This window comes from Cygnus olor, chromosome 1 (assembly GCF_009769625.2).
Source record: "Cygnus olor isolate bCygOlo1 chromosome 1, bCygOlo1.pri.v2, whole genome shotgun sequence".
NCBI lineage: Eukaryota > Metazoa > Chordata > Aves > Anseriformes > Anatidae > Cygnus > Cygnus olor.
In genome coordinates this window covers 93,490,366-93,517,646 of record NC_049169.1, presented here as the reverse complement: position 1 = coordinate 93,517,646, position 27,281 = coordinate 93,490,366, and the positions used below count along the sequence as shown (strand labels likewise).

Below are 27,281 nucleotides of genomic sequence, written 5' to 3'. Positions count from 1 at the left end.
ACATGTCAGAGAGAAATACTTGAAGGTAATATTTATTTTTTTTCAGTTTACAGGTGATACATCATTTACAAAAAATTACAGACAATGCATCCTTTCAGTGCAGTTTCAAACTAGTTCAAGAACAGGCAAGAGTCTGTGATGATTTGGAATGCTAGTATTTGACAGCACATGCTTTTTTCCCTTAATTGATTTGGTGGGGGCAGGAATGGGGTAAGGTAGGGTGAAGAGGAGAAAATGCCAATGTAGATAAGGCCATGCGAATAAAAACTCCTCAGGAGAACAGGACACATCAGTCAGCCTGGCATATTTTTGTTCTCGGGTAACTGATGCAGAGACTGGAAGTTCCAGAAGACATTTGACACTTGTTACGTGCAATACCCTTAGCAGCTGCAAGTACCTTCCAGTGCCTTCAATTCTATACCAACACTACAATTTCAGATCTCCCTACTAAGCTAGCTAAAATAAAAGGATTAAATCTCCATGTCTACTGCTTACCATTTTCATTCTCAATTTATTTGCTGGGAGAAATGATGGTCAAGCTGAAAATACGAGCTGCTGCTATGTAGCGTCACAAGTAGAAAACAAGACAGTTTGATCACAGTTTGGTTCATTTCTTTAGGAGGTGAAAAACATTAGAAAATCCAGCACAAGGAAATCTATGATTTTAGGATGTGAAGAAGTCCAAATCAGTGTATGGTAAATTAAGCAACATCAGTTAAGAATTTGCATGAAGTTTATCCAGCCTCATCAGTCCAGGGAGAGGCACAATGGACTGGGTTCAGTACCAGAAAGATCAACCTAAAGCAGCAGAGAAGCCCTCTGTGAAGTTCCTAGTTAAAGGAAGACCGTTTATACTAGTATTTAATAACTTGCCAATGTGCTATTTGCAGACCAGTTGCTTCCTTTCTATACTATCTGTAATCTTGGACAATACAGAGCCTGAAGAACAAGGAAACCAATAAAGATTCTAATCCATTATTTGAAGTTTTAGACTATGCTTTGTTCTTTATCTCACTTAATCCTGCAGAGGGCTATTATAAGGTCTAGATCAAAACACAGAAGTCTCTAGAGAATGAAGAAGAGAATTCAGTCTATTAACTGTTACATTTCAGCAACAGACAGAGATTACAAAGATTATACGCAAGCATGACCTTACCTTGGCAGCTCTACTCCCAGCAGTGCTTTCTGTTCTTGAAAGTCTCTCAGAACCTTCCAGAACAATTTCCCGTGACATTCAAGTAAGGATTGCTGCATGGGAACATGGCCTTTCTTCCAGTAAAATCCACACTGAAGCAGTGTCACCTAACCTCTCTCCCCCAACAACCTTTGTGCTAGCTCTCCTACACAGTACACTAGGGCTTTTTCTGGGGTGAGGATAAGGACTATCAAATTAATTCCCTAATAGCTGCCACAGGACCATTTCTAAGTAGTTATGCAGAGGGTGGGAAGGGCTCTAAGGGAAGATTGTGCATGCTTGCATATATTTACAGGATTCTCTTCACAGCTACTGGCTTTAAAAAAAATCCCTATTATTAAACAGTTTGTAAATTCTTTTTTTCCTTTTGCAAAATTAAAATCAACCCTCAAGGATTAATTGCATATAAAAGAGAAACCTATTTTACAGCACTGACTAGTATTACCTTTAAAATCAAAAGGGAAAAAAAAAACATGCTGTAATATTGTTTGGTAAAGCAAAAATTGCCCACAACGTAATCACCCAAAATGAACCAATGTAAAGTTTTTATTTGCATGGCCAAAATATCTTCCATTTGTTCCCCTGCAACTTTATTTCCCTTAACACACTTTAAGGTTTTTGCTGCAGAAGGAACAAGATGCAACACTGCATACTTCCTTGAACAACCACTCCCACAACACCTAAACATTTAACGGATGTAGCAAATGACAACATCATGAACAGGAAAAAACTAAGTTCCACCATTCAACATGGTTTGCAACAGCGTCTTTAGGGCTGAAGTGGGCAACTTCACTTTAGAAGGTCATTTCCTCCTCTTGTTTTATGTTTGTTTGTTTTTACAGTGTCGGTGGTTTCAATCCGTACTTCTTTGCAACTTCTGTCTGGGCATAGGCAGCATCACAGAGTGAGTAGAGGTGGGCCATCTCCATTTCAGATTTGGCCAGGTTGATAGCTTTGTTGAACATTTCAATGGCTTTATCTAGATTACCCCTGAAATAAACCAAAACATCGTCCAATTAATACCAGCAAAGCAATCTTTGAATCTCTGCAGCACCTTTTTTAAACACCAACAGTAGGTTTGGGTGTATAGGTCAGGATTCTCAGTATAAATGGTCCATTAAGATATGTCTAAGGACTACACTAGATACACATTGAGCCTAATAAGGCTCAATGAAGTTATTTTAAATCCAGAAGGGATATATTTAAACACACATACACTCATCTGCATGTTGTCCAGTAATTACAAAGGTGGCTGAATCATAAAGCAGAATTATGCCATAGATAAAGGGAAGACTTGCCTTTCCCTAAGATTTACAGAACAGCAGTCAGGACAACAGTTAAGAGCTGGCCTCCCACTGCACCAGGGAGAAGATCTTAAGAAAGGTTTAAGATCCATGGGGACATCTAAAGGACTGCTGTAATTTCAAAAGTAACTTAGAATTCTTAACACTGCACTTCAATTACCTTTGCACTTCAATCGTTCCCATGGTTTCATATGCAAAATCACATTTGTTATCAATTTCAATGGCCTTGCTTATGAGTTCTAAACCTTTGTCTAAATCTTGCTTCCACTGAAGCTGAAGTAAACTGCAAAGGAAAGAGAAAATTTAGAATATCAACATACTCCCCAAAACCCAGATCAATTAAGCAAAAAAAAGATCCCAATTGGTTTAAGGGTGGGGCATGGTAGACATTAAGATGAGGCCACGGTAAGAGATACACTTCAAGCAGATAATCAATTAGGAACAAACACTAATGAAATTTTACTGAGACTACACTCTTATTTACCATTTAGACATCAAGAGAAATTGTAGAAATATATTTAGCAGCACTAAACTGTTTTTGCGAAGTTACTTCTCCTGGCTAAACTTCTAAGCACCTACCTTCCGTTTGGATTCATTCACCAGAACTGAATACATACCCTTTATGAACATATGTTGTGGCATTGTCTGGCTCAAGATCAATGCATTTATCATACATTTCATCTGCCTTGCCAAACTGCTGTTGATCAGTTAGTGCCTGCATCAAAAGAGAAACCTGTATATCAATATATGCAACCAGGACATGCACCCTGTGCTAGGCTGATTCTAATTGAAATTATATTGATGATGTAAGATCGGATATAGCTCTCACCAGAGAGCAGGCCAGGCACACCGGTTACCACAAATAAGTTTCAAAATCAAGGCTTTTTAGAAGAAAGCTGCTAGGCTTTAGGTGCAAAAATTACTGATCACAGCACCATCTGTAATGGCAGATCCACAAGCAACAAGTTAAGAATACTGCAAATAAATAAAAAAAACCACCACATACATAAAAACCCACCACATACACCAAGTGCAAGTCTCAACTTCTTCCTTTTTTAAATGTTTCTGCTTCAGTTTCTTGTCCTGATCAAAAGGAATTAAAAGAAGATGTTTCCATATTGCTTCCCTACTTTGAAATAGAACATCTGATACTACTGATGGAGAATCTCCATCCTTTGTTGGATGTGGGGGGAAATACAGTGACATGAGATGAGGAAAAGGCTGAGGTACTTAATGCCTTCTTTGCCTCAGTCTGTAGCAGCAAGATCAGCTGTTCTCCAGGTACCCATCCCCCTGAGCTGGTAGATAGGGACAGGGAGCAGAATGAAGCCCTCATAATCCACAAGAAAATGGTTAACAACCTGCTAAAACACTTCAGATGTACGGAAGGCTATGGGGGCCTGATGGGATCTATCCAAGGGCACTGAGATAGCTGGAAGAAGTGCTCGCCAAGCCGCTTTCCATCATTCATCAGCAGTCCTGGCTATCAGGGGAAGTCCAAGTCAACCGGCAGCTAGCAAATGTGACGCCCATCTACAAGAAGGGTGGGAATGAGGATCCGGGAAACTACAGGCCTGTCAGTCTGACCTTGGTGCCAGGGAAGCTCATGGAGCAGATTATCTCAAGTGCCATCACGCAGCACCTACAGGGCAACCAGGCAATCACGCCCAGTCAGCATAGGTTTATCAAAGGCAGGTCCTGCTTGATGAACCTGATCTCTTTCTATGCTCACTGGATGAGAAAAAGTCTGTGGATGTGGTCTACCTAGACTTCAGTAAGGCTTTTGACACTGTTTCCCACAGCGTTTCCTGGAGAAACTGGTAGCTCATAGCTTGAACGGGTGTACGTTTCATTGGGTACTGGCTGAGTGGCCAGGCCCAAAGAGTTGTGGTGAATGGAGTTAAATCCAGCTTAAGTTGTGCAGGGGAGGTTTAGGTTGGATATTAGGAGAAATTTCTTCACTGAAAGGGTTGTGAAGTACTTGGAACAGGCTACCCAGGAAGTAGTTGAGTCACCATCCCTGGAGGTCTTCAAAACACATGTAGATGTAGAGCTTAGTGACATGGTTTAATGGTGGGCTTGGCAGTGAACTGGACGATCTTAGAGGTCTTCTCCAACCTAAATGACTCTATGATTCTACTAGAATCAGTAACACACTTTCTTAAAGAAGAAACGGCATTCCCTGTTACATGTGTATTTTAAACACCTGTACTAAACTCTCCTTGACCAGAGCATGTCATTTGTCAGAACAAAACCGTTACTTTAGTTCCACAGATTTGACTCCCAAACTGCATACACACTCCCTGATGTTAATCCGATGAGATGTCACACACATGGACAAATTCAACAAAAGCGTACTCCAGACCTTTTTGTCGTAATAACCACCCCTGATTCTCATCACCTACCTTCCCACTCCAGCAAAAGAGCGTGTGTTATCTCAAAACTTATTTTCAAAAATTTTATTTGAAGAAATACATGTTATCCAAATTAAAAGGCACAAAAGAATGCAACATTTTTTAAGGAAGAGTAAAATGCAAGTACCTGAGCATAGAGAGCATAGCCTTCAGCACACTTTGGAAACTTTTTAATGACATCTTCAAAGCCTTTCATGGCTACCTGCACAGGCAAAGGATTATTTCCTGTATAGGCTTGGCGATACTATTCGAGAAAAAAAGAAAAGGCAAAATTAAACAAGAAAAGGAAAATATGGCTCATCAGACCTACCCACTTCCCAACATGTGTCATAATAATTACAAGTTCCAGAAGATGACACCCTACCCGACCTGGTTTTAGGAACCAACCGTGTGTTTAAGTCCTTGGTAGAGTGGACTAGTAGAGAAAAAAGGGTGACAGAGAGGGAAGCCACAAGGTCTGAGAGTTGCCAAAAGTCTCCCTCCATTTCAAAAACCTAGAAACCCCTGACTTAGAACTGCTCCTTGCTCACACCATGTAAAGCTTTCCACAGGAGATTCCTGCATGCAGAGCCACCGTAGTAGCTTGAAATAGTTTGTTTTCAATTTCTTGAAGATGGATATTTTACACAACTTTAAAATTGATTTAAATGAAGCTTTGTGTCATATAATTAGAGTGAAAATTTGTGTTCCTCTACCACAAAACAGGAAAGATGACCTACTGTTAAATAATGAGCACCGCAAAATAATAGTAAACCCGTGCTCCAAATGAAGAATCTCTTGTTGCATTATTTCTCTATCTTATCATTAGGCGAAATTGAGCTGTTTGTTGCACTACTCTTCCGTGAAATGGGAAGAAAGCAGAGAGACAAAGTATGTTTTCAACAACTCTTTAAAAACAAAGAACACCCAGACAAAGCCAGCAAGTTACCTACCAGTGCAAAACATTTCTGTGCTTGAGCCAAGGCAGAATCGGGTCGCAATCGAATACATTCATCAAAGTCTTCCACAGCCTCCTCAATTTGGTCAAGCAGGATTTTCAGCTAACCAGAATGAAAGAAAATCCTATTTCTGCATTTAATCTGTGCTTCATAAACTTAAGTGATAATTCAGTTAGCATCAGTTACTCATATTGTTCACAATTCAGTTTTAGAAGTATCTAGAAACTTACAAAATCCACGACTAAAAAAAGAAAATCACTTCCATAAAACAACAGATCCGCCAATAAAACTTCAGCTTCATACATAAAAAGGCAGTGTCCATATGTAGGGATTGAGAATGTTTGCATTTTAGAGAATACTGAGTTTCCATTATTGCTTTAGCTTAATGTCCAGTCTCCAAAACCATGCCGTATTTTCTCAAGTCACTTTGCCTTACTGTAGTTAATGCCTTTGGACTATTTGGCTGTCGAAACGTTTTGGCTTTCCCAACTGGCATTTCAGCCTTTTTTTTTTTTTTTTTTTAGGACAGTAATTCTTCCACAAGAATGGAACTTACTTTGTCATCTTCTTACTTTACTGTGAAGTTACTTTAAAATACTAATTTTCAGTCTTTCAATTAATAAATAACACTGTTCTTATTTCTGAGCACTAAAGAGTTCTAACAAATTCACGGAGAGAGGCACTTGATCTGTGGAAGTCTTCCCTACAAAATACAACTTAGCATATCTCTATATGGCAATGTCTCCTTTTCCTTCCAGCATCTTTCATATTACAGCTCAGTGGAAGCAGGCCTCTTCAGGCCTACGAATTACTGAAGGACACAGCAGCGTCACACGTGGGAGAGGGATGAGCTGAACAGATGCCTGTTTAGGCTGCAGGGCTGCAGACTGTGAGTTAGCAGGAACACATGGTTCTATTTTCTGTCACGTAGTTTCCTCCTGTGTAGATACTGCTCTGTAAATGTATATAATCCCTAATACATTTAAATCAGAGTTCCTGTTGACAGAGGGCTGAACCTTTGTCACCCTGCATTGTCTCCTATAGCTACAGAAATTTGCTGCTTCTGCCTGACCTGAACGTGAAAATTTCACTGTGTATTTATTCCTCAACAGTTCCAAAGGAAGACTTCCTCTGTTTCTGCCACAAACAGTATAAACTGTGTCCAGTGATGTACTGCTCTTTATTTTTCTTTTAGTATACACTGAAACTTTCTTGTACTGGGACAAAATCTCTAATGTTTCTTACTTGTCCTCGATGGTGGTAAACATCTGCATTTTGAGGATCGATATCAGCAGCCATGTTAAAGTCTTGAGTGGACAGTGCGGGCTGCTGCTGCTGCATATACATACTTCCTCGTTTGATCAGAGCATTAGCCCGGAGCTGTAAAAAGACAAGTTCAAAGAAGTATTAGCCACTTCAACATGTCTCCCAGTTTAGGACTTTGTTATAATTACACTAAATTTTTCATTTGACTACTTTCTCCTACTAACATGTTATTCTAAGCATGAATAAATTTCATATTAAATCTAAATCAGTCAACTCCCTTGCCTAATTTCAAATGTTTGAAATTATACTTTCATCTATGTGGATCTTCACCCCCACTCAAATTCTTTAGAAGACAGTTTCCCTACACATACAAATACACAAGCATTTTAACAACCATTAAACATGTAACTGCAGTTAATGTTTTTCCTCTTATTTATGAACTGATTTTTCAGATTCCATAAGCCTCTAATTGATTCAGCTTCCTTTGTACTTTCATTTTTATGACTTAGCACAGATGCTTCAGATATACACAATCCCTTGGAAAAAATTCTTTTACAAAACAGTAAAAGAAAATAGACCATTTCCATTAAAGTACCTCAAAACTTGGAAAAAAAAAATCTCTGAACTGTACTTCAAGTTTATCATCTAACTTACATGTTTTCTCAACCCACACTACAGTCCAGCTGTGACAAATTCTTACCTTCACATTTGCATCTTCCATGCTGATGACCTCATCTAGGTCTGGTTTGGCAGCATTTGCATTGCCAATAAGTAAGTAGAAAGTAGCTCGCAGAAGCAAAGCTTCTGCCATGTATTTTCCCTTTGCTTCAATTTCTTTTGTGCTCTCACTGATAATTTTGTCATAGTTCTCCTCTTCCATATATTGTTTTGCTCTCAAATAGCCAGAGCTGTAAATGATGTAAGAACAGTTGTATTCACTGAACACTGCATTTGCAATTCAGACTTTTCTTTAAAACTTGACAAACACTAGCTTTTTGCTATGCTGAGCTACAACACTAGCATTGCAATTAAACTTACAAATATTCCTCGACAGAACCATCACAGACTGAAAACAACTTAGACATACATGCACAAATAACACTGCAAAGAAATAAGGTGCGTTTTTTTTTCACTTCTGGAACTTAGTTTCATTTGAATGGTTTGAATGTTTTCATGAAAACAACTTAGACATACATGCCCAAATAACATTGCAAAGAAATAAGGTGTGTTTTTTTTTCACCTCTTGAACTTAGTTTCATTTGAATGATTTGAATGTTTTCAATGATTTCAATGTCCCTTGAATGTTTTTCACATTAAGGACAGCGATAATCTCTGCCTTAAAACAAAAGGGCTGGGATGGTATTCCAGCTCAGACAAACTGAATATCGCACCAAGCAATGTGCAGTTTGTATGTGGAAGAAAAGGATTTCAGATCAAAAATTACTGTTAGTACTGCCTTGTTCTCAGCTAAATGTCCTGGATTCGGTGAAGACTAACTTGCTTTCTTCCTTGGAAGCTCTTCTTCAACATAAAACATTCCTTTTGCCAAGAGTATCATTCAGCACTCTCTAATCCTTCCATCTCATAAGCTGTACGATGGTGCTGTAGCAAATACTTGGCCTATTGTCCAATCTTCTACTTTATTCACTTTGCTTAGTGGATCAAAGCCACCTACAGATTGGAACTAATCAGTCAGCCTCAATAAAAGTTTCCTTTGTAATACTGATACATTATTTATTCTGTAATAATTAAAGAAATATTTTTTTCTTTATTATTAATTTTATTTATTGGTTATTAAAATCATTTATTATTAAAAATAATGTAAATCATACATTTACATTATTACTGCATGATATCCCATGGCAAGTACTGTAAAACAGCAACTTACACTGAACAGAATGTCAAAACCACTAAAAACTTAATTCCAACACCAAATAATCCCTAAACATACTGTATACTCACTTTTCTTTTACTTCGGAAGCCTCTCCTTCCTTATCCTTATCTTCATCCGATTTCTCACCCTTAAGCAAAGGTTGGGAGATGATATCATCTGTGAAAGAACTGAAGTAGGATTTAATGAACTGTGGTGAGGGCATCAGAGGCTCACGATTCTGAAAAAGAGAAAAGTAATTTCAAGTCATTAGACAGTAAAATCAGATGGTAAATGTGGAAACGGATAAACATGATTATAAAAGAAATATTCAGGAAAGAACCAATTTATGACTTTCCACTATCTCATTTGATAGTCTGATATTTTTGACACTTAGGGACTATTTAAGCTTCAGATCAAAATTCAACATGCATCACAAGAGGAAATCAAGTGAATATATTTAAGAGTGAAGAAAGAAGACTGCAACTTTCTGCATGCATGGCCAGAAATGAGAACTCTTACAATATTGTAACACATTGCAGTGTGTGTGCACATAAATTGTATGAAAAATGAAAGCTGGTAATTTAAACATGAGCCTAAATTCAACTAGATTCTGAATGGCAATTTGCCCTTTTCTCCAATTTGTCCAAGAGAAGCTGGTATCATTGCAATGAAGACTAGTGAGACAATACCCTAACTCTTAGGCTTGGCCCAGACACCAATCATTTTCATCAGTGTGAGAAGTAACAACTTTCAGGTGCAAAATCCTTTGTACAACCATAAAAAGTTTCTTGCACAGGAGAATTACAATTCAATCTTTCCTGCAAAAGAAATCTGAATACACTCTTCTCAATTTCTCTATTAAGTTCTATCATAATACTGCCTATATGAAGCACACCTATTTTATGGTGCTTACCATACTAAGAGCATGATTCATTTTTTGTTACCTCGATGCCACACAATTATGTAAGTTTCTACATGAAAGAAATTCAGCATGTCAAAACCACTGTGGATTTCAGTACTTAAACTACAGTCACAAATAACAAGCAAGCATGTTTTAATACCTGTCCCAACCTTTTGTAAACCTATAGTAACTTAAAATGTCTGTTCCTGGCTATCTCTATACTTCTATAACTCTCGCTGCTGGCAGTTTCCCAACATTTATGTAAAGAAATCTGAGTGCCCAAATAGGAAAATACAAGTATGAGCACCTAATTACAGAAATGGAACATAAACGCATGACTGTCACAAATAATCTGTAGTAGTCAGGAGATAAAGGCATATTTCTCAAGATAGAATCAGGAAGCCTGACCACAAATAAAGAGACAAAACTTCACCCTGCATCATTTTTTCTTAAGTAATGTTTTTTTGTTTGTTTGTTTGTTTTTTGGTTGGTTGGTTTTAAACAGTATTATTTTGCCACTTTTTAAAACCCATGAATTCCACTGTCAACATATTCTTTCCTGCATGAAATTTCCATTTATAAAGCCAAGAATAACCTAGGGGTGAAAACCCTCTCAGCCTTCTCACTTTAAGCTAGTCATTATACAATAAACACAATCTTTTTTACACATTTTCATTTATAAACCTTCTTATCTCAACACACAGAACTCCACCTGATATACAAATGAATGTTTGACTACTGCTCTAACACATGCTGCTTCCATTATGTTGCTAGTCCAGAAAAGCCCCAAGTAAGGCAACACATCAACTTCGGATCTCCTGAATGTCATAATAAATTTGATTATTAAAAGGAAACAATCTGATTAGTTAGAAACAGGCTTTTCTTCCCTACAGAGGTTTCAAAAAGTTTGGCCAGGTCCCAAAGGAAAACAACAAAAGTAAAACACTCGTTTTGTAATAATAATAATAATAATAATAATCAAAAGCATTCACTTCAATTTTTACACTTCAGCAGATGAAAACAGCGACTGACTTACAAGAGTTGTCAGAATGCCAACAATCAACATTTAAACAGTCAGGTGAAATCAAAATTTCTAAGCAGTATCACAAGCCCTACCTTGTACTTCTCTTTGGCCTTTTCTTTTCCAAGGAGTTTGAGAACTTTATCAGCTAATAACATACTTTGCTGGTTTTGGAAGGCTTCTAAAATGCAGACTGCAGTGACATCTAGGAAACACCATTAAAAAACAGATTAAAGACAAATTCTGATAGTCACTGGAATACATAAAAGCGTGCCATAGTATCAATGAGTTACAGTCAAGCTAACACACATTCTATAATTGATAAAAGCTTCAATTTCCTGTTTGTTGTATTTACCACATTTTCCAAGAGATAAACTGATATTTAAAATGATCTCCTTGTGGTAAAAGGACTTCATGACAGTGAATGAAGAAAATTAACCTTTATTTTTTATCTTCATGTCTTCATCTACAGACAAACACACTTAGATGAATAGTAAAAATTCATACCTCCAGTAGGGAGTTTCAACTTTTAAAACTCACATTCTGTTCAATCATAGCTCAGTCCTTTCTCAGTTTTTAAGAACTCTTCCTAGATTAGATCCCCTACTTTTTCTAACTATCTCTGCACCTTCGGAAAGCAACTTTAAAAGAAATACCTTGCAAGCCCATTTAAAGTGCTAATCCATATCATATCTCTTCCATTAACACACAGAGGATCTGAAGATCTTAATCCACTGCTCCCTGAATAATGTTTCACAGTGTCAAATTCACTCTTATTGTACATTATCTTTATTTCTCTAGAGCCTATCATTTGTGGAATCATAAAATGGCTTGGGTTGGAAAGGACCTTTAAGATCATCTAATTCCAACCCCCCTACCATGGGCCGGGTCACCTCCCACTAGACCAAGTTGCCCAAAGCCCCATCCAGCCTGGCCTTGAACACCTCCAGGGATGGGGAATTTATGCAATTAGTTATCGCATAATTAATGCAGTGTTACCATTGATTCTTCCTATTCATGTTTTATTTAAACTCCAGTCCCATTAATGAAGCAGCAGCAAAATCTGGGAAAAGGCTTCAAATATCATTCCCACGAAGTCATTGTGTAAGGTTATTAATGTGAAGATGAGCAGAGTTTGGACCTGAAATTCAAACACCGTCCAATACCCTGGATTTTTCTGTACTCCTACATCGCTACACATAGCAATTCCCTACAACTCTGACATAGTCAAGAAAAACAGGAGTTCCTGGAAAACACAATACAGCCAGAAAAAGTGTGAAAGAGTATATGGCAGCAGTACCATATTCTACCACCTTAAGTGCCTGGCAGAGATGCTTTACTCACTACAGGCAGCTGTAAACTAGTGCCCAGACTTGGGTAAGGCAGGAACATCTTCCCATATTACACTGCCATGGATCACTGGAGGGAGTTTTTACTGGCGGCGGCGGTGAATTTTTGTTTTGTTTTTGCTTTTCCTCCATTACATGGACATACCCTACTTCCAAGGATTTTATTGCCTACACATGGTTGGCAGATAAACACAGTATTTTATTAGAAAACTGATGCAATCCAGGAGAAAAGAAAAAAGCACATATAATTTTCAGATATGAAACGTATTACAAACTAAAATCAAGTACAAGTTGAAAACAATTGCTATGAGCATTACCACTTAACATCACAAGGGAGTTACATTTAAAAATTGGCATGCTATCAGATGGACACTTGATTGCTCCTGGGGCTTTTATCCCCTGTCCGTTTATTTCAACTTCATAAGGTTTAGATATTATTACAGGACTCTAGAAATGCAGCTGGTCTGCAGCAAGCACTTGGCAGATCCAGTAAATATTCTATGGATTCTTCTATAGTCCACGTGTGATTGCAAAGGACTAGACTGATTGATGTAAGCCATACTTTTCTAGTTACGATGGTCCAATGGGACAGGAAGGCATCTTGCCAGAAGATAAATAAAATTAAATTTATTTTCTATTTCAGCAGATCTAATTCTTAGCTATTTTTACACCTAATGAAACTAATTTGATCTGTAACGGTGAGATTGCCAGTCATCAGAACACTACCTTATTTTCTGTCCTTATTTGATAATGAGCATTAGCACTGCTGAAAATTCATTTGCCTTTTAATCTTGCATCAGCAGAATAGTATTTACAGGGATTTGACACAGTAGATTCTGCCAAATACATACTGTTAATATACAAAAGGATTTTTATTTTAATCTGTTCCAATATTCGTAACTTATTCATCAGAAAGAAATGCTACTGGAACTGCCTTCCCTTTAACACCTATCAAATGCATTAAATGACCTTAACACTCTTGTTCCTGACCATACATCTCCACCTGTAAAAACACCTTAGTTTTTGGAACATTACTTTTTCTCTAAAACAAATAGAGAAGAAAGTTTAGTACTGTATGGAACTAGAATGATTGTTGTCCGGGTTATCTACTTAGCATGTTAAATGAGTTCTGCTCTAACATGTAAGGAGCTTCCTGGAAAGACAAAACGCTAAGTGGCTACAGTAAGAAGAATTTCTCAACAACTACTTCAGATTTCAGCTGATGACAGCTTGAAAAACAGAAAAGGCTTCTTACATAGAAGAAAATGTATTTGCAGCAGCTATGAACGGCATTTAACGAATAATTATGCACTACTGTAGTTTCAAGAAGTAAAAAACTACAGAAATTTTATCATCTCCAAAGTGCCAAGAGACACTCACCTTCTAAACATTCCTTCTTATTGTCTAGTTTCTCGTGAGCCTTTGCACGTCTGAAGAGAGCTTTTACATATTTAGGATTAAGCTCAACAGCCTTTGTACAGTCTTGGGCCACTTCTGTCCATTTTTGCTGTGGGTAGAAAAACAATATGATGAAAGAAGCCCTACTCAGCTGCATGATAACAGCTTTCCACTACCAACTCCAGGGTCATGCCCACCTAACAGTAGCTGCAGTTCCCAGGGCTCTGGTTCTACCTGCCTGCTTCTATTTCTTTAAGTTTCTCAGTAAGAAACTGCCAGGCGCCACTGGAAGCCACCTGCACCAGAAGAGCCACAAAACAGAAAAGGAATTCCTACAGAAAAATGAAACCACACAGTTTTGTACAAAGCATACGGGAGAAGATAATGAGTTGATGCAAAGATATTTGCAGGAGGTAATGTTGGGACTAAAAGACTGGTACACAAAAAATAGAAGACAGACGAAATTATAATGAAAACCAACAAACAAGTTTATCAAAGTGCTGAAACTGTTAGTTTGGTGGTGGGATTTTCTTCTTCTTTTAGTTGCTATTTCAATTCACTACACTGTTACCATAAAGGAATAAAAAATGATTGTATGTAGGAACAGAACTGGTCAAGGCTATTAAAAACTAAAATCCATTTATCTGAAAAATTAGTGGTCGAAACAGATTTTTCTAATAACTGAAAAAGAGGAACCACATTTTTTATGCATTCATTATGGCATGAATTAGTGTTATAAGCAGTACTTGATTAGACTAGAACTGTTTTATGACTCCTTTTTCAAGGCCCAATTTCTTGAATCAGTCTCTCACTTGATACTCCAGACTATACAAAGCCAATTTTTCCATTCACCACACCAACTTTGCCACAGAAGCCAGTATTGCGGCAATTTACCACTAATGATACAGTAACAAAAAAAATACAAGCTGACTTCTAAAACTAACATCATGTATGCACAGCTACCAAGTAAATGTTGCTTCCAGTTGTGCAAAACTTAGGGGTTAGGCTTTAGTAGGAGTTCTGTGATTTTTTTTTTTAATTTTTGAAGCAGCATCCCTTTGCAGTATTTGGCTTTTCACTTAACAGTTAAAGCAACACTCTTGCAAAGATAAAACTAAACTAACGTGTACAAGAAAGTTGTTCCAAAGGATAAGAAATTAAAACCTTATCTTACAAGAGAGAAGCACTTAAGAATTACATAAGACAGATAAAATGGACTCGGTTAACAGAAAATAGCTTTAGTTACATGTGGAAAAGTGTGATGAACTACTGAAAAATAGCTGCAAGCTGTAGTATCTTGTGAAGCAGCCCATATCACCACCTGGGATCTTTCAGTGGACAAAAATGACAATATACATAATTTAAAATTTGACTTTTTAGAATAAACTTATAATTACGTCTTACCAGTTGTTCATAGGCAGCAGCTCTGTTTTGATAGAAGGTAGACAGATCAAGGTTTTTCTCAGGAGGGCACAGGCTGATAGCCTCAGTATAGCACTGAATAGCGTGCTCATATTTTCCTGCTTTAAAAAATTTGTTTCCTTTGTTCTTGGCTGCTTGAGCTCTATCAAGAGGGCTCTGAAAAAGAAAGTGATAGATCAGTTCAAATGAGAAAAGCTTCACTGCTCACAAGCAACGCACTTAAGGGCTCATCTTCAAAGATATAAAAAAGAGCTGAGTGGTAAGCTGTAGACTGGACTTCTGAAAATCTCCCTCCTTCCATTTTCTGAGAGGAAAAAAATCTTTTGCAAGTGTATGAGAGAGCATACAAGCTTCTGAAAAGATTCACTACAATGGTATTAAACAATGCAGTAATTTCTCTTTGGAAAGCTAGACAGGTTTTAATCTAAGATGAAAGGTGATCAGAAGAACCAATGAGATTTCTCACTGATATTGAAATAGTTATTTCTCCAAAGACTAAATGCACGAAGTAAACAAAGCCTTCAAAGCAATTCAAATAGGAAAAGTTTCCTACTGAAACACATACAGCCTGTAAGTAAAGAGTTGACTCAGGAGAATACGAACTATATAAGGGAAACACTTTGTGGACAGACCTACTGAGCAAGATGAATAAAACCTGTAGGGAAAAACCAAGCTGCTTTGCCTTCCGTGCACTAGGCTAATTAACTAAATTCACAGCCACCTCCCTTACAGCTTCACACAACCTGCTCATCCATCCACTGATAGAAAGCGCTGAACCATCATGGTCTATCATTCTTAGCAGAGGAAGGAAAACTGCTAACTGGGCTGTGACCTTGCTAAATGAATCTTTAAGTTCTGTGCTGCTCGTGGAACATCTGCACTTGTGAAGAAATCAGAATTGTCACATGTATATGTAACTCCTAGATTTACAGACCAGTTATTGAACGTGGCTTATGAGGAATCAGATGTAAAAAGCCTCTCTTTAATCAAAGGGCTACGACTCACATTCAAGACATATGGAGCTGCAAAAGATCCTATCACCCACCTTCTTGAGTTCTCTTCCTTTCACAGTCTAGCTTCAGTGATCATCATTTTGGGGGCTGCTTAGGCTAAACTACCAGACTGAAACGAACAAAGGTATGAACACACATGCTGTTCTACTGACCTCTCTGAGGAAGGAAAGTGTAAAACTGATAGTAGTAATGCCTTAAACAATAGCTGCAGGATTCACTACATCTCACCTGTTGAATCACACACACACAAAAAAAGATCAACTAGGATTGTTAGGTCAGAGGTTGGACTAGGTGATCTTGGAGGTTTCTTCCAACCTAAATGATTCTGTGATTTGCTTGCAATTGTAAATGCTCTTTTTTGACAATACTTCTGTCTCTTCTTTGACTACACTGCTGTCTCCTCTCCTTCCTCATTCACTGCCAGCATCACAAACTATACCCAAACAACTTTAAGACAAACTTCAAAACATCTTTTCAACAACCTGCTTCCCTTGATGCCTACTTGTTACATACCAATCTGATCATTTTTAGTATCTAACATTTTTAAAACACAAAATCTGGAGGAGGAATAGGAGTTGGTGTACAGGCCCCTCTTCTAAGGCTTGGTTTCCAATCACGGCATGAGAGAATCAGATAATGGGTGCCAGACTTAGGTTCCTACATAAAAATAGATGTTTTATGGAATACAATTACCCTACAGGCATTCTCCTGAAGAGAGGCTTACCAGTGAAACCATATAAGGGAGAGTATTTCTTAAATATCCCTACTGCCAGCAAAGCTCTTCAGTCAGACCTCACCAGTCACCAGCCTTATAGAAAAGCCATCTACATCATCTCCATTGTTCACAGAACAAAATAATCTGCATTGCTCTCAAGATTTTTGTTTTAATGATTTAAGTTCGAATTGATAAAAAGACCAGCTTCACCCCTTTTTGTATACGGTATTTAACTGCATGGATACAGACCAGAACTAGTGAGCAAAAACTTTTACAGAGAGCCAAGTAACTGTGTATTTGATAAATTGTTCCTTCAAAACTCAACCCAAATCTGAAGGGAAGGTTTTACTTCCCATTTACTTCAAGTATGTTATAAACTTGGCTCCCTCTACAACACCACTTGCTCCTCTTTTAACGAATACATGTAACAGACAAACTTAAATGCATGAAAGTCAGCTTGAACTTTTCCTTCTGCGTTTCTACATCAAACCACGATACAAACATCTTTGTGAAATAACCTACAAAGTTCAGTGCTGTTCCACGTTACTTGGTACCAAAAAGAAAAACATGCAAGATACTTGGGCCATGCTGTAACATTCAGACCTGTGTTCCCAGTCAGAAGCAATGCCAACACCAGAAGGAAATCAACTCTTTTTTTTTCTTATGCTGCCTTAAACAAGGCTTGTAACTTTTGAATGGTTTTATCTCTGCAACCTTCGTCACACTATTCTGCTCCAGTCCTCTACATGCATGCAATATACCATTTCTGAATGGCTGTTGTGTTAAATGCAAAAGCCAATACAGCTCTGCATCATGAATAAACCCACTTTGATAAGGGCTTATATGAAAAATGTTGCTTAGCATCACATCCCCATGAAAAACAAATCCCATGCAGACTGTATGAAGTGTGCATTAAAAATAACAAAATGGTGTATTTGCGTCTTGAAGTCGCTTATAAACCACAATGCCAAGTTTTAACGTCAACTCTTTTTTAAATAACGATGCTAATGAAATTTATTTTCTCACCAATTATATCACTCGTTTGCAATAGAAAAAATAGCAGAAAATAGTGGTTCATTTATAGGTTTGGTATACAACTGATCAAGACATGGAACAAAATTTTGCCAGGGGGAAAAAAGCACCATATCTTTTTATTTCAGTTTTGTGAACCTTAAAGAGTTCTTATAATCAACAACTTTGTTCAAAGAAGCTTAATAATTTGTAAGTTACATATTCAGTTAACTGCAGTATAACCTGATGAAGCCCAAAAACCACTAAAAACCTAAATCCCACGCTTCCCTTCGTTTGCTTTGGGTGTTGTTGCTTTTTTGGACATTAAAAATTATCACTTCATATGCACAAATAAGAAAATGGAAGTTACTAACAAATGATCCGTTTTTGAAAATGTGTTGAGCCTCAGATTTAACACTGAAGAACTTTTTCAAGCTACTGCTTCTCAGCCTTTCAGTCCTTCTTCTCAATTGCTACACTGAAGGCTTGCACAAATAAGAAAGTGATCATGCAAGCAAAGTCCATGTACCTTACCCAGAAGTAAACAGAAAAACCCACTTCCCTCAGTTTTCTTGCACAAGTAACAATCCTAGATGTTATTTTCCAATAGACTGAAAATATTATCAGACTTTTTTTCTTTTTGAAATCTTCCAATTTCACTGCTTCTATTCAGCTGATCCATGACAATTGCAGTTACTGCAGTAACATTCTATGTGACACACTGCGTATTTTTTGTCCCTAAAATGAAGGGCCATGTAGACCAAGAACTTCCTTTCACTAGGAGATGACAAACTGAGGGCTCGGCACAACAAGCAAACCAGCTCAACAAAATGAATGGAAGTTCATAATCAATTGACTGCCAAGGCAGCATAAATAAATACAGCACTGAAACATGCCACAGGTTTTTCTGAATACGTGAGCACGAAAGGAAGGGCATCTTGAAATTCTCTGTCTTGCTTTGCTTTGGATTAATTCTGATGAGTGTTTCAGAAGAACTACACCAAAGAGTTATTCTCTTCTCTGATGGCATTCCAGTACAGTTTTAAAGACTAGTTTACTTGTCCGCATTTAAGTACAATCTACAACAGCCTTTATCCTCCAAAGAGCAGCTTTAGTTCCTCACAAGAAAGATTTCCTTCTAATCCCAACTTTACAAGAGGGGAATTTTATTTCGTTCCTGCCAATGACAGGAGTGACACTCTATGGCAGATATCCCATGGAAAGACAGAAGATACACTTTCAGGTCACAAATACTGTATCAGTGAAGAGATTCTGACACTTGCCCTGTACATACTGGGAATGCAGAAACTTGTTGTGTATTTACACTGCAAAGCCAGAGGACAGCACCCCTACCTGAAGCCAGCAGAGCAGAAAGAGCCTTCTATTAAAGAAGTCTGTTTTCCACGCTTTCTTCAGTAAAGGAGTCTGGGATATCATGGCAGCCATTTCCGATTACATATTTTCAGAGGAAAAAAAAAAAAAGAAACACAACACCCTTTTATTCCATCTTTAATGCCCACCGGGGGATTTTATTTTTTTATTTTTTTTTAAACTTTTCTTTAAAACCGTGTTCATGTTGAGAGCTCATTTCCTACAGATGGAACTGTTTTTATTACGTAAAACCTGAACAGTCGGGCTTTGTTCTGACTGGTTGATCAGAGCAAATCAAAAAGTGTTAAAAAAAACGTTATCTATCATCACAAGAGTCTTGCATATTTTACAGATGCCAAAACAAAGGCAGCAATTTCAGCAACTTTTGCTAACACTTCTCTACGGTACATTTTTTTCTTTTTATTTTTTTAATATTTAGACCCAGTTGTCAAACAGACGTTTGACACAGCCAAACCAAAACTATAATAAATATTTTCTATCACAGCCTTGACATGCATCATGGTTTACTCTATCGTGACACTCACAATTTATGCCTCTACAATGGTTATACTACAAAATATTCAATAGACTCCTTTCAGTAAAGATATATGCTTTTTTCTAATCTTGACAACATTTCAAAATTTGTAAGCAACTCAGAAGTTACCTGAAAAAATACTATCTCAGTATTTAGGACTGCTTTTAGCAGCTGTTCACTAATAAGTCTTGAAACCTAGACTTTAAGCAAAAGAACACTCGTATATTTGAGAAGCACTCAATTATCTAGACAACTAAATAAGCAGATTCCTAACTTTCTAGACACCAGATAGCACAGGCAAAAATTTGTTAGCTATTACTTTAACCTCAGCAAACGTGCTCTCCGCACAAAACGTTCAGAAACCGCACGCAAACAGCCGCCACTTCACAGGAACAGGCTGGCAGCTGCAAGAATAAAGAGCAGTAACCTCCAGCAATGCCAGTGTGGTCAAAGCAGAAGTTCAGATTTTTGTCTTTGAGGGACATTGTTTTTTAAAGCAGAACAAGAAATTTGCTGCCAGTCAACGATGGCAGCGATTCACAACAGAAACACAAGCAGCGAGTTCCAGCATTTTCTTTTGACTGAAAAGGATTTGCACAAGCCCTTGTCTGACAGATGACAGGGAGGGGGACTATTGCTTCAGACAATGCTAATTCACTAGCTTCCAAAGATGCCCTAGAGGTCTAAACCACTTTCTTCCTCTCCAAATGAGAGGACCAAGAGGCCCTTTTGATAAGATTAGGCACCAAAAAAGTGTTATTTTCACTAGTACTGAATAACTTTTTTTTTTTTTTTAATCATTCACCTCAAGTCTTATCTCGGACCTACACTGAAAAGCATTAACTGAGTATAAATGGATTTAAGATACTCCTTAACACTAAAACCACTATGAGAAGAACTATTTCCACAAGCTTCAGACAGAAATTCAGAGCACAAGCAAGGATGTATTATAAATAATTAAGCCCAAGTTTACAGTACAATTTGTCAATGTTCTTCAGCAGTCACCCTCCTTTCAAACGAGCGTCATCCACGCCTACCATGAATAAGCAAGCCGCACAAGCTGCCAAGAGTCTAGCAATTGTTCTACCACTTTCATACACATATTTAAGAGTTTTCCACACCTGTCCACTACAGCTGACATGAAACATAGAACTTACAGTAGGTTGATGAGATTTATTATGCAACAGGTGCACAATACAACGGAAATGACGTTTTACATATTTTGTTTAGATTAATTCAGAATAAGTACCAACATAAACACATATAGACAAAGAATTCTAATTCTTTGACGCAGTGATTTAACACCTCAGCACTGAGATAGGTAACATTTAGCAAATGCTATTAAAATAGATCCTGGAAAGAAGCCACACCAGTTGGCTGTTGATCCGGAAAACGTGACATCGCACAAGCCAGTGAGTTTGGCCACGCTCACCCACCACTACGCCCAACTGAGTGCACCCAGCTCAGAGGAAAATGTTGAGCAAGAAGTGCACAACAGCAAAGCCCTGCTGTGGCCCAAACCAGCTTTGTCTGCAATACGCAGTGCCAGAGAATCAACTGAACAGTCGGCTCAGTGCTTCCTGGAATGCCAAAGCCACAGGGTTAGCCCAGAAACTTGATGCGACAGTTAATGGGTGAGATTTGGACTAGGACAGACTTGCTTAAGGGAATGATTTTAACTTAAGGAGAAAAAACAATGCAGAAGCATCCAATGCATTACCTCACTGACTAACCACTGTTTGCTCCTCTCACACAACGAGGGCATAAACTTGCTAAATTACCATGGAAAAAGTAAAGAACACAATAGAATCAACTGGGTACAAACTAACGTAATAAATACAACGCATTTTAATTTTCCAACATGTTAAAGTTATACCAAAATTCACCACAAACTAGAGAGCACACAAAAAGCAATTGCTGTCACTGAGTGGCTAAAACACATTCCACCCAAACAATGAGAAATGATGACAACTTCTGTAACGAACAGACACAATTTGACTTCCCGACCTTATCAGGACATCCATAAATATATTTTTAATCTTAATTGGTACAAGAATACCAGTTCACTATATTGTTAAGGAGCTATGCTTACAAAAGAAGCGATCTCAGGTGTAGTTTGGCTTTTCCTGACCTAACACCTGTGCTAAGGGCTTCTGCCAACACGATGTCAGTCGCAGTCGGCCAGTACATTTATGCCAGGAGACTCCTCTAGTGCAGATACAGCCTGGGGAAAAATGTGAGGCCTCTGCAGCAGCTAAAAGAAAAGCTTGAACTGAATGCAAAATAGTAAGAAGTCTGAATAAATAACAAAGAAGATTTTAGACCCTGGATATTTTTAAAGAAAAAAAAATAATCCAGGTCACGTCTTCAGAAACAGTGAACAGAGCATCTCAAATGTGTGCAAGAGCTGATTTAATAAAACGCGCAGAAAACTTGGAAATAATGTTTAGATCCTATGTTAAAAACATAAGTAAAAGACTAGTTATCTGACACATACACACAGCTACTGGTAGCCCATCCATTATTGACCATTATTGTGTTTTCTAGAAGACCTCCCACTTGTGTTTAAGCTGTGAAATGAATTACTGGCTCTTAATCACCACACAGATTTGCATTTGAAATTTGACTGAGTTTAAAAAATTCACCTCACCATAGTAGAAAGGCCAAGCACTACAGTGAAGGTAGTCAACAAGAAAAGCATCTGCAAAGGTTGTGTTTTGAGTCAAGGGTCTTGTCAATAATATCTATAACAAAAAAAAAACCTGTGGAAACTTGACATCTACACAATATCTTGTCTTTGGATATGAGGAACAGGAAGCCAATCCTTCCCACACACATAAAGGGATGCTGCAACCACGTTAATTCTTCTGTAGCAACGGTATTTAGACCAGCTACTCTATTGTCTCATATAATCTGGCAAATCTGATCCCATCTTCTACCGCTTTGCCAAGTAATTTCCATCACTTCTTTACAGTATGCAAGAACGCTTTTCAAGGAACTCTGGATCATACCATTCAATCAAATACTTACTCTTAGATGCACAGTCCACCAGTAATTTATCTTGGGGAGTGATCTGCAAGTGCTAGACACAAAATGCTTTAAATTAAGTGCTATATAAAAGCTACTTCTTGCTTCAAGTTCAGCTACAGAATGACTATAAACCACTCAATGGCAAATACTGCAATCCAGAAATACATCCAAGAAATCCAGAGCTAGCAACAGCAAAGTCACTGCAGCTAGATAAAGGGCATGAGTAGCCTGCAACCCAGAGCTTATGTGTAGCAAGTGCAACACCATAAAGGTGACAGATGTTGTTTTCAGTCACCAGGCAAAGCTACCACAGCAAACAAAGTTTGATTTCATCCTCCCTGTGCTGCTTGCCGAGAACTGCTGTCCATGAACTACCAACAAATCACTGCCTCCAGGTCCAGCATAGGTTTTGCAGCTCACTGCAGTTCTAGCAATGCCTGAGGGTATCTGTGATTCAGTAGCTATGAAGTTGCCACATTCCTCACCACTCCCATGCCTGTTCCTACCACCGCCTGCACGCTCACTTGCATAACATTAATATTCATCGCTGAAGTGATCAAGGCTAAAACCTACCATCCCGTATCTCCCAGTTATTTTTTTAATCCTGATTATTTCAGACAAGAAGTTTAAACTGTTGTCTAACAGACAGTTCGAGGCAGTCTAAGCAGCATAAAAGAATGGGAGAAGAAAATGCAGGAATACCTCAATGAGATTTTGTCATCAAAGCCAGCGTGGCTTAAAGCTGGTTCCAGTAAGCCAAGTTTAAGACTAGCTTCAGTATACCACACCATAAACATTGGAAAAAAACCCACATACTTCATCACAATTAAAATAATACTGATTACGCTCCTCATCCAACCAGTCTGCCAAGTCTAACACTTTACGTGTGCCTGTCAATGGTAAGCTCACCTCAGCAGCACAACATGACAGTCGCTGCAGGTGTGCAGAAAGTGCACGTTTGAGATATTTTTCCACAGACGGACACACAAGAGAATCACGCATCCGATCTGGACTTTGGTTTTCCATGTTGCCCTTCAAGTTTTGTAGACACAGCTTCACCTGAAAGTTCTCAGGAAGGTCATTTATATCAGAATAAATGTAAGACTGGAGAGCGTCCCTATTTAGGCAAACTCTACCATGAAGTCTCAGCTGCTTTAGCGATACAGGTTTTGTGTTTTCATGGAACGCGTTTCATTTTTAAAGGATTCTGACTGCGTCTTCTTTCCACAGAAGGACACTTCTCAACAGCATCGCTGAACAGTGACTCACGCTGGTCAGTTTCAGACTCACCTGGTCGAAGCATGCTTCCCGGCAGAATGCTTTCAGCCACTTTTCAAAGCTCGAGCAAACCACTACTGCTGGCAGCAATCCGAGGAGAAGGGAAGCGATTACGGGGGCCGCCCACCCCCTCTCCAAGCAGCCCCCCGAGCTCGGGCAGCGGCTGTAGGATCCCGGGGCCCTGCCGTTACCCCCCACCCCTTTTCCCCTGGCCCCTCTCTCACCGTCTCCTGGTGGCCGGGCCCATCGGGCTGCCCTCCTCCTCCTCCTCCTCCTCCTCCTCCGCAGGCTCCGGGCCCGGGGCTCGCCCGCCCCTCGGGGGTCTTCCTCTCGCTCGCCCCCTTGCCCCCGCGGCGGGCCGCCCGCCGCCCCCACAGGTACAGCGCGCCGGCCCCCAGCAGGATGGGCGCCCCCAGCACCAGCGCCAGCTGCCAGCGGGACAGCCCCGCGCCGCCGCCGCCGCCGCCGCCCGCCGCCTCCACGGGCTTCGAGGCGGCCATGACGCGCTCGCACGGCCGGCGGGGAGGGCCGGGGTCAGCGGACACCCGGAGCAGGCCGGGAGAGCGCGGGGCAACCAGCACTTCCGCGCCGCTCCCCGCCGCACCGCCGCCTGCCGGCGCGGAGGAGCCCGGTGCCCTCAGTGAGGGCCTTGCTGTTGTTTTCGTGAAGTTGTGGAGTCAGTCAGTCGTGGAAAGTATTAAATATACAGTACTGGAATTGTATTTGTGTGGTGTGCCCACACATGGCCATGCCAGCTTAACATCCCTGTCAGGAAGGGGGGACTCACATTTCTATCTCCACTTATCTATCTCCACAGCACTCAGTCAATAAAGAGCAGCCGTCTTTGGCCTTCTTTTCTACTCAGGTTGCACTAGTCACTTCATACTTACAAATTTCCTAATAGGCAGGAAGGAAAACTGAATTTAAGTGCAGATACATACTGCTATGAAGAGGGGGTAAACACGCTGAAAACAAAAACAACAGTAACGTTGCAAAGCAAACACTTCAGAAGCCCAGTCAATATTTGCCAAGGTGAATTTGGTGTTGCCTTGAGTGCTGATGACACTCGCACCTTGACATCCTGACCTCCTAACCACTACAGGTTTTGCTAGTGCAACTGCAGAGGGTGCAGCTTCTTTCATTTCCTGCTCTTTGCATCTCTTATGGAGCCTTGATAATTCACCCAACTTAACCTGCCGTCCTGCTCCTTCATGAGCTTCGGCCCTGCTGGACTCTTGAGTCAATATGCGTTGGTGCCTGGTAATAAACAGCTGGAGCCGTATCTCCTTTAATGTATGGATTATCACTCTATGAGTAAGCATATTTTGGCAAAACTGTGGGACTCTCCCACTTTTCCTTGTCACCTGTCTTAATATGGCCAAAGTACTCCCAGTTCATAGAACCCTAGAATCATTAAGGTTGGAAAAGACCTCCAGGATCATCTGGTCCAACCATTACCCTACCACCAATATCACCCACTAAACCATGTCCCTAAGCACCAGGTCCGACCTTTCCTTAAACACCCCCAGGGACAGTGACTCAACCACCTCCCTGGGCGACCCGTTCCAATGTCTGACTGCTTTTTCTGAGCAGAAATGTCTTCTAATTTCCAACCTAAACCTCCCCTGGCTCAACTTGAGGCCATTCCCTCTAGTCCTATTGCTGGTTACCTGCAAGAAGAGGCTGACCCCCAGCTCCCCACACCTTCCTTTCAGGTAGTTGCAGAGAGCAATAAGGTCTCCCTGGAGCCTCCTCTTCTCCAGACTAAACAACCCCAGTTCCCTCAGCTGCTCCTCATAGGACTTGTGGTCCAGGCCCTTCACCAGCTTTATAGCCCTTCTCCGGGCACATTCCAGGGCCTCGATGTCCTTCTTATAGTGAGGGGCCCAAAACTGAACACAGGACTCAAGGTGCGGCCTCACCAGAACAGAATACAAGGGTATGATCACCTCCCTGGTCCTGCTGGCCACACTATTTCTGATACAAGTCAGAATGCTGTTGGTCTTCTTGGCCACCTGGGCACACTGCTGGCTCATGTTCAGAATGCCAGTTCACATGGCAGAAGAGAAGAATCTTAAGCCATGCAACACAAGTGACATATCTACAGGCCAATAGCTTCCTAATGGGATGGCCTAAATTCTACCCACGTGATACTTATGATGAAACATAGGCCTTCAGATATACCCTGTCTGTACAGATTGCTAGTCTGAAGGCCTTCAGATAAATCTAGGCTCTCAGAATATGGCCTGGAGTATTCCCCATCTGGAGAATCAGCCTACATATCCTTCACATCCACACATCCTTTTTATTGCTTCAGGTGTATTTTTACTGTGCTGTTTTGCAGGTATTCCTATCACTCCTGTCCATCTGTGCCTCAACCATGACAGGTAAACCTCCTGCTGCAGGTTTAGTTGAGTCTTCAAGCTCTGATGTGCAACTTCTGAGGACATGCTGTCTATACACCCATGTGCTCCAGGCTCTCATGCTACTCACAGTCTCATCTGCCCCAGACATGGTAAAATTCACATAGGTATATATGACCAATCAGTTCCATCACCTGTACCAGAACTAAGAGTCCTCCATCAAAATATAGTACTGGGAGAATTTAAGCCTCACACCTACACCCACATGAATGAGACTGGGGTTTTGTTACTTCTTCCATATATTACTAATTGGATTAAGCACAAGGGGCAAGTTTTAATGCTGGACCCCTGATTGTCCATAACGCTAAATTGCTAGCAAGTGTTTTGGCATACTTTTGGTCAATGCCAACTAGAATCTCCAAGACAAAGCCTAGCCATTAGGAGAAGACCTAGTCACCCAGCACTCACCAAGATCTGTTTCCAGTAGTAAGTTAGATTTGGGTCTCTTCCTCCTGTGCAGTCTTCCAGTGCTATCCCAACAGGCTCTACATCCTCAAAGCACTCCTCTATGTTCTTCCTCCGTGCCTCAATGCATGTGACGTCTTCCAGTTTCATGCCATACATACAACAGTTTCATGTGCCACAACAGAGTTCTCATACTATACCAAATGTTTTAATATATATTTTTTTTTTAAATGCCACAAAAATATAACATGGTATTATAGCCACAGTGAAGTACATATAACCTCAAGGAGACCTACAGCACAAACACTATATAGAATGGATGTGGTCAGTCTAACCACTCGGTTTCAGGGCCAGAAAACAGTCCCCAGTCCTGTTCTGTTTTACAGAGTAGACACTGCCAATACAGCCTATACCCAGGG

General features: G+C 39.6%; 1 protein-coding gene across 1 annotated transcript; it reads right to left on the bottom strand.

The window, feature by feature from the left end:
* Positions 1-16: 16 nt before the first annotated feature.
* TOMM70 (translocase of outer mitochondrial membrane 70) lies at positions 17-27,012 on the bottom strand. The gene is made up of 14 exons (XM_040562664.1): positions 26,866-27,012; positions 25,386-25,438; positions 24,259-24,682; positions 15,064-15,237; positions 13,642-13,768; positions 11,008-11,117; positions 9,080-9,228; positions 7,818-8,025; positions 7,097-7,231; positions 5,846-5,953; positions 5,041-5,157; positions 3,117-3,214; positions 2,660-2,782; positions 17-2,185 (listed from the first exon to the last, which is right to left on the bottom strand). Exons 1-14 carry the CDS (start codon positions 27,010-27,012, stop codon positions 2,032-2,034), a joined length of 2,127 nt encoding a protein of 708 aa, XP_040418598.1. The 3' UTR covers positions 17-2,031.
* Positions 27,013-27,281: the final 269 nt, after the last annotated feature.